This window comes from Ipomoea triloba, chromosome 4, assembly GCF_003576645.1.
Source record: "Ipomoea triloba cultivar NCNSP0323 chromosome 4, ASM357664v1".
NCBI classification, from domain to species: domain Eukaryota; kingdom Viridiplantae; phylum Streptophyta; class Magnoliopsida; order Solanales; family Convolvulaceae; genus Ipomoea; species Ipomoea triloba.
The window spans coordinates 16439958-16450072 of record NC_044919.1 but is presented as its reverse complement, the minus strand read 5'-3'; the positions used below and the strand labels follow the sequence as shown (position 1 = coordinate 16450072).

Genomic DNA, 10115 nt, shown 5'->3' with positions numbered 1-10115 from the left:
GCAAGGTGGCAGTCATGGGACTAAGGAGCTGACTCTGCAGGCACAAGGGGCGTCTGAGGCCCCTATTGATTTTGATGTTGCTATGCAGGGCTTAAATGCTAAACAGAGAAAGCGCCTCAGGCGCAAGTTGAGGAAGCAGAAAGGTAAGTTTGTTGTTGTATATAAGTCGCCGGAGGTCGGGACCTCTGGAACACAGCCTGAGCTTTCTACAGGTACTCGGGGGGTGCACGCCTCAAAACCTCTGCCCACGAGTAATGGTTTTGCTATTTTGGGGAAGGAGGGCGGGCTAAGGGCTCGCTATCTGACCCTACGGGTAAGCTCTCGCCTATTCCGGAGGGTAGTGAGCGGACTCCAGCCCCGGCATCGGCTATGCGGACAGATTTGGACCGGCCGCAGCAGGTATATTTCTCTTTTACTCCTCTTAATCCTGCTAGATTTATGGGCCCGCTTGAGATTGGGACGCTGCCTTGCACGCCTCCGAGTAACCGGGATTCTGGGGAGACCCAGGAGGTTTCTCCCGTTGTGCCAGGGGGTCCTCGGAGGACTGGAGGGAGGTCGTACTCGGACAGTGATGTCCCTCGGGCAGGCCAAGAGGCTGATTTGGAGGGCTCTGGGTTTGAGACTGACCAAGAGTTCTATCTAGAGCAGCCCTCCGTGCCAGCTGGTGCTTCGCATGTTACTGTTAAACGGGGTTCCCCCCCCCCCCCTTCACAGCATGTTCCTTGTTCTAATAAATTCTCATGAAGTTTTTAGTCTGGAATGTGAGGGGGGTTTCCTCTCAGGGTTCTTTGCACAGGATCCGTGTCCTGTTGCGATCTCATTGCCCTTTGATCTTGTGTCTGCTCGAGCCTTTCAGCTCGCCTGATATGCTCGATTTTTTTTAAGTTGCGCCTTAACTTTGATAATGTTTTTTGTGGTTTGAATAATAAACTCTGGTTATTTTGGAATAATGACTTGGTGTCGAGTCTGAGTTGGGGCAGTGTGTGTCGGTGTCATGTGCCCATTCTACTATCCCGACTCCTTTCTGGGTTTCATTTGTCTATGCTAAGACTAAGGAGCGGCTCCGGGCACCTTTGTGGGATGATTTAAAGTCGATTTCGGCTAGAATCCCCAGAGGGGTTCCTTGGTCTGTTGTTGGGGATTTTAATTGTCTTTTATCTGTTGAAGAAAAAAAGGGCGGGCTTCCGTATCCGCATCGGAGGACCACGGCCTTTCGGGACTGTGCCAGTGCGTGTGACTTGATTGATGCGACTGCTTATGGCTCCTGTTTCACTTGGTGGAATGGGAGGCGTGGGGAGTCATCCATTTGGATGCGTTTAGACCATTTTCTTTACACCTCGGTGTGGGAGGCGTGGTTTAAAACTTTCGTTCGGCATCTCTCCAAGTCCACGTCTGACCACAGCCCGCTTTTAATCTGTTGTGATCTTTTGAGTGCATAGGTGGCTCCGAAACACTTTGTATTTCTAAATGTCTGGATTAAGCATGAGGATTTTCAAAGGGTGGTTCGAGACAGTTGGGCGGTCCCAGTTGAGGGGGCGCCTATGCATGTGTTGGCTACTAAACTTAACAGGCTGGGCAAGGTGCTTGGGGTGTGGAGTAAGGAGGTGTTCGGGGACATTTTTGCTAAACTACGGGAGTATGAGGAACGTGTTCAGGTGCTTGAGGGGTTTTACAACAGAATCCAGGTGATGACCAGGCACTGTTTGAGTATAAGGAGGGGGTGGCTTTGTTGCAAAAGCAGGTTATGATTGAGGAGGAATTTTGGCAACAGAAAGCCCGAGTTACGGTAGTTCAGGAGGGTGATAGCAACTCTCGTTATTTTCATTCGTTGGTTAAGGAGCGCAGGCGAAAACACTTTATACACAGGGTTAAGAATGACGAGGGGCACTGGCTTGAGGATAGACAGGGGATTGCTAATCAGGCAATCTCGTTCTTTGAGTGCATGTTCACTGCAGAGGTTGGAGGGTTTGATTCGGCTCGACTTGATTGCGCCCCGAGGCTGGTGACTGACGCGGATAATGACTTGTTGACAGCTGTACCCGAGGAGGAGGAAGTCAAAGAGGTGGTGTTTCAAATGAATGCCACCAGTGCTGCGGGGCCGGATGGTTTCTCGGGGGCCTTCTATAAGGCTTGCTGGGAGATTGTGAAAGGGGATGTGGTTGGTATGGTTAGAAGCTATTTTCTGGGCAGGAATTTCACCCGAGCTATTACGCATACGTCGATTGTTCTACTGCTCAAGAAACCAAACCCAGAGACTTGTGCAGATTACCGGCCTATTAGTTTGTGCAACTTCAGTAGTAAAATTGTCACGAAGCTGATGGTGGTTCGGCTAGCCTCAGTATTGCCCACTTTGTTGTCCCCGCACTAGAGTGGCTTTGTTGCTGGGCGTTCCATTACAGACAATGTGCTCTTGGCCTCAGAGATGTGTCACGGTTTAAAGTTTCAGACTCAGGATATTGTGCTTAAATTGGATATGGCTAAGGCGTATGATCGAGTGTCCTGGTTTTTCTTGACTTCTGTTATGCGCCTGCTGGGGTTTTGTGAGGTGTGGATTGACCTTGTTTACCGGGCAGTGTCAAATGTCTGGTACTCTGTGATTGTGAACGGGGTCAAGGAAGGTTTTTTCACATCATCTCGGGGCCTGCGTTAGGGGGATCCTTTGTCCCCGAGTCTGTTTATCATTGCTGCTGAGGTTCTGTCCGTGTACTTGGCGCGAGTTTACGAGGATGTCACCGTTCCTCGGTTTACTCAACCTCCGGGTACCCCACATATCCACCATTTGGCCTATGCAGACGATGTCATCATATTTACCACTTACAGGCAACAGGCCATTTAGAAGGTCATTGCAGCTTTAAAAGACTATGAGGAAATCTCGGGGCAGTTGGTGAGTTTTCAGAAGAGTGCCTTTTACATGCATCCCCGTACTTCTGAACGGGTTGTTGCTAGGGTTCGCAGGGCTACGGGTTGTGTGCACAAGTCATTTTCTTTCACTTACCTCGGGTGCCCTGTGTATGTGGGGCGCAAAACGTGCATCTATTTTGCTTCAGTGGTGGATAAGGTTAAGGCTAAGTGCCTGAGTTGGCAGCGGCGGGTGTTATCTAAGGGTGGGAAGGCGGTATTGATTACTTCTATGCTACAGGCTATCCCATTGTACCTGTTTGCAGCCTGCGCTCCGCCTAAGCAGGTGATCCGTGACTTGGAGCGGTGTTTTGCTAGCTTTTTCTAGAAGGAGTCTGGAGGTGCCCGGTATCACTGGAGTTCGTGGAAAACTCTGTCTCTCCCTAAAAAGGAGGGTGGGGTTGGTTTTTTGGACTTGGACTTAATGGTTCAGGCTGCTAGTGCGAAGTTGTGGTGGAACTTTTGCACCGAGCACACTCTGTGGTCAGATTTTATGCGGGCGAAGTATTGCAGTCGGGTTCACCCGGTTGCTAAGCTGGTTCAGAACACTGACTCACACACTTGGAAGCGAATGCTGAGCGTGCGGGACGAGGTTGAGCGGGTTCTGACCTGGCGGTTGTTCCAGGGCCGGGTTAATTTCTGGTGGGACAACTGGTCGGGTTTGGGCCCTCTCGGCAGACTCTATCCATTCCGGGGGGTTTCTTACTCCCGAGACTTGCTCCTGGACTATATTCATGATGGTGTGCTCGACCTGGCAGAGCACGTGGACTTAATAGCTGGCGGGGTCACTGCGGACCTATCCCGTTTAGGACAGGGGCCGCGGGATATCCCGGTCTGGACGCCTGCTTCTGACAGTATGTTTTCATTTTCCCCTATAAAATCTTTGCTTAAGCCTGCTTTGACGGCTGTCCCGGATCCCCTACTTGCTAAGTGCTGGCATAAACACCTGCCGTTTAAGGTGTCTTTTCTAGCTTGGAGGGTGTTCCGGGGTCGGCTGCCCACGGACGATGTCCTGTCTCGTTTCGGCCATGTGGTTGTTTCGAGATGTTGGTGTTGTCCGACACCTGCTTCTGATTCTATTATGCATATCTTTTATTCTGGGAATACAGCAAAAGCCGTTTGGAGTTATGTGTTAGCATCCCTTGGCCTACAATCGCGTCACCGGTGTTTAAGGACTTTGGTGGGCGGCTGGGGGCAAGGTGGGGCGCGTAATCCTTTATTTTCCTTTGTTATAAGCAGGTTGCCAAACTTGGTTTTGTGGGAGTTGTGGAAACACCGTAATGGGTGTATGCATGGGCGTGATTCCCCGAGCGTTGCTCGCGTGATGTTCGGGGTTGCCAGAGGCGTTGCAGAGTGCTTGTTCAGAAAGCGGCCCACGACGCATATTCTACCTCCTAATTGGAGGACCATTGTTGCTTACTTGGAGGCGCATGTGCCTCGACGGGTGGTTAGGGCTGTCAGGTGGTCCCCTCCGGCTGCGGGGACTCTGAAGATTAACCTTGCACTCTCTGCAGCTGTAGGGGGGGCTGCTGCCTTTGTTCGTAATCAGGGGGGCAGTCTTTGCTATGGGGTGGCGTGGTCTGGGTCTGGGGATGTAATCCGGGGGTTGTTTCGGGTTTTGTTCTCTGGCTTGGAGTGGTGCCTGGCGGGGGGTTATAGGGATATTCTTGTGGAGTCCTCAGTGGTTGAGATGGGAGGGTACTTTGATAGGACTATGACTGCGCCGTGGGTTCTGGATGATGTTGTATCCAGGCTCCGGTTCCTGTGTTCCTGCGGGTCTGTTTCCTTTGTGTTGTGCCCGCCGCGGGCCAATATGCCAACCTCGACCCTTGCTGATTGGGTAGTTGATAAGCCAGGGGAGTTCACCTTTCTTTCTCTTATGGAGCTACCACCGAGGGTGTGGGCGCTGTTGATTCATGATGATCTACCTTATGTGTTCTTTGAGGTTGAAGATCCCCATTAGCTTAGCATTTTACTTTTGTTTATTTGTTTGCTTCTGTAAGTCTGCTTGGTATTGTTTTCTTGCTTGTATTGATTATTGGTTCTTTTACTTGAAAAAAGGAAAAAAAAAAGAAAGAAAAGAAGGAAAAAAGAAGGAAAAAAAGAACAAAAAAGAAAAAGAGAAGAAAAAAGAATGGAAAAAGAGAATGAAAAATGAAATTGAAGAAAGTGGAAAAAACGAGGAAAAAAGAGAAAAAAAAGTGGAAGAAAAGGAAAAAAAAAAAGAAAAAAGGGGAAAAGAATAGGAAAGTGTTTGATCTGTTTGGAGGCGATGATGGCTTGGGTCACCTGGTCTAGCCTCAACAACGTAGGTGCTAGCGGTAGAAGATGCACCCTGGTCCGGGCTGAACGGTGGCCGGGCAGGATTTTTTCAAATCCGTTGACCTAGTCAGGCTTGCTGCTGGCCTATAGTGGCTGAACCCCTTCTGGGTTCCGGTGGGGGGTTCTTTTGTTGGGGGGTGCTGTTGTTCGTGTCTCTGTACAGCTTTTGCTTCTTTTCTCCCTATCCATTCTGTTGCTTTCTTCTTGCTTTTTCTTTTCTTTCAATAAATATTGGGAGTGTGCGTTCCTTGTTCTGCATGCTTCCTATTTGTTCATACTGGGGTTCTGAGGCATATATGACCTATTGGTTCTGTTTGGTTTCTCCCTCGCGAGTCTCTTTTGCAACAGGTCATGCCTTAACGTAGGTGCTTGCGGTAAGAAGTTGCACCCTAACCCGGGTTGAACGGTGGCCGGGTAGGAATTTCTCAAATCCATTGGCGGTTTGTCCAGGCTTGCTGCTAGCCCATAGTAGCTAATCCCGTTGGGGTGCTGGTTTGAACTACTATCTGGATGTTTACCATTTGCTGGCCTGCGTGCCGTTATACTTTAGGTCTGTGTGCCATTTCCTTTTTATGATCATGTTAGGCTTATGTTTGGTCAGACTATAGTTTTGCCCTATGGCCTGCGTGCCTTGTTTTTTTTGGCCTGTGTGCTTTATTTATGGCCTGTGTGCCTTGTTGTTTCTTTGGCCTGTGTACCTGTGCTGTGCTTGGTATGCGTTACGACTGTTTGGGTTAGTCCTAAAGCAGCCGTTATGCTGTCGATTTTTCGGCAGGGCAGTGCATTGTACATTGTATAGGCGGGACTTGCTCTTTTTGCTTGGTTTGGGTGGTGTGTTTGGCAGTTGTGTTGTGATTGTCTCCCTGGATAGTCCTAAAAACAGCTGTCATGCTGCCGGATTTTCGCTTGAAGGGCGCAAGGTTTGTTTGCGTCTAGTTGTTGCAGCTTGCCATTTGAGGGCGGTACGGGACTTGGAGTTATTTCTAGTTTTGTGCTCCTTTGATTTGTAGTTAGCTGTAGCTAGCCTTTCGTTACTTGGCTAGAGCTGTGGATGGCCTTTCTAAACTTTTGGCCTTTTTTTGTGTAATTTTTCTTTTTTTTTTTGTTTTTGTTTTTTGGCACTTGACTTTATGTGGTCATTTGCCTTGTAACTTTGTATGGGCTTTGCCTTGTTTACTTTAATAAATTAAAAGTAATCCTTTCAAAAAAAAATTAATATAATTGCCTAATTTTTATTTATTGTAATCATTATGATAATTTACATTCCCTTCTTCCATGTAATTATTTAAGTAATATATATAAAAGTATAATATTATTATAATTGTAACTAAAGAATAATTGAATAATTTTTTTTTGGCATTAATGTACTATAATTATTCAACCTTTATATATATATATATATATATATATATATATATATATATATATAATTTTCCTAATATAATTTGTATCTAATTGATTTTGAGACTAATATATAAATCATTACATTTTAAGATTTTTTTTTTACCTTACCATAATTCATCATTTTTCATTGTATCTCTTGCTTTTTTCAGCCACATAATTAAAACTCTACCCATAATGGTTCTTACTTTCGTTTTACTCAATGAAATAAATGCCTAAAGTACTGCTTAGACAATTAGGGTACGATTGATTCGATTGTACGTGATTTTAGGGTTAAAAGATTGAGATATTTTCTTTTTGTTTTGTTTTTTTTTTTTTTTGTCGAAAACAATTTTAATGAGCTGCTGTAAATAAATAAATAAATAAATAAATAAATAAATAAATAAATATATATATATATATATATATATATATATATATATATATATATATATATATTTGGTTTATTTCATTGGACTTTCTATTTATTCATTTATTTATTGTATTTTATTTATTTATTTACTTAGATGACTAAATTAATAGCAATGATTATCTTTTACATGTATCTATATTAAATGACATGTATACAATATATGTGGACTATCTGGCATATTTTATGTATGTGTAATTTGCATAATTATGTTTATATTCTAGGCACATTTGATTTATTTAAATTCAAATGTTTTAAAATCAGGTGTTGTATCTAATAACATAATGTTTTATAATATATTTTTTTTGGTAAAATATTGTGACGATCAATATATACAAGCAATTCAATATTACAAGAGAACAAATATTATATTGAGTGATATTTTTACACTAATCACATAATAAAATAATTGTACACGTTCAATATTATAATTTTTTTTATTATTCTATCTTTAATTTTATTATCTAAATATATAATTTAAAATATTTATCCGTGCATCGCACGGGTAATTGAACAATTATTTGCTTGAATTTAAGCAAGGATAACATTAGAAAATATAATCGATCGAACCATTTTCATCATTTGCACTATATAATATTGATGTTATAATTTATGTAATTATATATCGATCTAAATATTCTCGAAACATTATAACAAATTCATTCCGTGCAACACAAGGGCGAAGATACTAGTTTATATAAAAAAAAAGTTGAAAATATGCAATTATTATTACTTTAAAGAAAATGAAAAATGAATTTCGCAAAACCATGTCATGTATACAATAGCTACAACAAGAAAGAATACAAATAGGGATGAAAAGCACTGAATAATTACCCCAGAATTTAAAAAATTAAAATTTAAGAGGCGAAATTCGGCCGGAATTCAGGGCCTTTTATGTAATTTCATATATTAAACAAGGTCGTGCGAAGATAAGGGAAAGCACAGCCATGTCACGGATCCATGTGACAGCACACCGAACAGTGGTACGCCGTTGGATCTGTGCGGCAACAACAGCTCCCCGACTGTCCGATCCTCTCACTTTCCTCTCTTCCGATCTGATCCCCGACTGTTCTTTCTTCTGCCCTTTTAAATCCCTTCCCCGTCTCGAAAATTTTTCCTTACATCCAAACTTTCTAAATTCGTCTTCTCTCCTCTCCCGCTCTCCAATTTCAATTTTTCAGCGCTCTTTCTCTCTCTCTATACGTCACTTTCTATTTCAATCCTTGTTTATGGCTTCTCCCGACGATCATCCCGTTGATCCTCTCCCGCCGTCCAGTAATCAGCCGCCTCCCACTCTCCCGCTTTACCCTGAGGTGCTTGCAGTAATCAATTTTTTATTTTATTTGTCGGAAATATCATTATAGTTTAGTTGGTAATGGTGTGATTGGATTTGTTTTGGGCAGATGATAATGGCGGCGATTGAGGAGCTCAACGACAAGAATGGGTCGAACAAATCGACCATTTCGAGGCAAATCGAGGAGACGTACGGCGCTATGCCGCCGGCTCACCAAACTTTGCTGTCTCACCATCTCAACAAGATGAGGCAGAGCGGGCAGCTCGTTTTGGTGAAGAACAACTACATGAAACCCGATCCCAATGCGCCACAGCGTCGCGGTCGCGGCCGTCCTCCGAAGCCCAAAGCTCCGTTGCCGCCGGGGTACGTGCCGCCTCCCCCACGGCCGCGTGGCAGGCCGCCGAAGGCCAAGGATCCGCTTGCTCCGGCCGCGTCGCCCAAGAAGAAGAGTGCCCAATCCGGTGGCACTGGGAGGAAGCGCGGAAGGCCTCGGAAGTACCCTAAAACTAACGTTGCCCCCGCCGTGGCAGCTCCCTCTAGTGGTGCCCCGCGGCGGAGAGGGCGGCCGCCTAAGGTGAAGCCGGCCGTGGCTGCTCCGGTAGGAGCTTGATAATGATAATTAGAAATAAATTTAGTTTTAGGAGTGTAGTGCTGATCAATTATCGTCTTCATTTTCACTTTTTCTTTTCGAGTATAACATTTTTCTATATTTCACGTTTTTTTTTTTTTTTTTTTATTCCTTTGAAATCTGGGATTCTGGGTTGGTTAATTTGATGATAGGTCTTCCGGTTGTGCTGTTGTAGCTTGTAACTGTGAACTGTTTTTACTGTAATTTGGGGCAATGTAAATGTTGAATGAGAGGAAATTGGAGGCTTTTTTGGGCCCCTTTCTTTTCAGTGTTCTTTCTTTAGTCTTTACTTCACCCAATTGAAGGAAAAAGTGAAGGAGTTGAGACAGATTCCATTTTTGTTTCTTTTTTTTATTTTAATTTTGTGCTTTTTCTTAGCATTGGCTTTGATGCAAGGTCTTCTGAATGAGTTGGTTCCAGCTTGCCATTTTTGAGAGAAAGAGAGAGATTGGAGGTTTAGACCAGTTTGTAGGATAGAGGGCATTCCTTGGAGAATGGTTTTGAGCATTTTGCAAATTATACAGGAAGCCTTAAGCTCTTTTGACAATGAGAGTTTATCATTTCTAGTAGACCAAAGGCTCAGCAGATCATAGTGAAAATATAAGCATCAGCCACTGCAAAACTCGAGAGAATGAGAGATTATGAAGGATCCAATCATAGAGCAGAATAAAACCATTTAAGATTACCGAAATTCCTGAGAGTCCAATAGTTTGTAGGAGTTGCACAATCAATAAAAATATGAAGGGAGGAGTCAGTACCAGCATCATAGAGGTGGCAAGAAAGGGGGAATTTATGTTGGGAATGCAACAACTCAACTGTTGGGAATTTACACTTCTGTTTTCATTCACCAAAATCAGCCAGCAACGCAATCATCTTTTCTAGACCCTAGAGTCCTCTATTTATAGCATAGAAGTGAGGACTATTGGGAAATTGAGGCAACGTCAACCAACCTTGACACCCTTTAGGAAAAGTGAACAACTAAAGCAGAAAATGGAGTCTGTGTCGTGTTACAATAACACTGCCTTAAAAACGTTATTTGCCCGGTGACGGTGCAGTCAAGAATCCCGGCACGCTTTCGACAGGTTACACAGACGAACTACGCTTAACTTACACCAGTTATAGCGCAGGCGAACCTGACTTTGCTTAGACAACTACGAGAAGTG

General features: G+C 44.1%; 2 protein-coding genes across 2 annotated transcripts; both read left to right on the top strand.

Moving 5' to 3' along the window:
* The first annotated feature begins 3322 nt into the window (after nucleotides 1-3322).
* LOC116015882 lies at nucleotides 3323-4861 on the top strand. The gene has a single exon (XM_031256049.1). The coding sequence runs from the start codon at nucleotides 3323-3325 to the stop codon at nucleotides 4859-4861; it is 1539 nt and encodes a 512-aa protein (XP_031111909.1).
* A 3254-nt stretch (nucleotides 4862-8115) lies between these two features.
* Nucleotides 8116-9280, top strand: LOC116015279 (HMG-Y-related protein B-like). Its single transcript, XM_031255311.1, has 2 exons — nucleotides 8116-8343; nucleotides 8434-9280. Exons 1-2 carry the CDS (start codon nucleotides 8260-8262, stop codon nucleotides 8932-8934), a joined length of 585 nt encoding a protein of 194 aa, XP_031111171.1. The 5' UTR covers nucleotides 8116-8259; the 3' UTR covers nucleotides 8935-9280.
* Nucleotides 9281-10115: the final 835 nt, after the last annotated feature.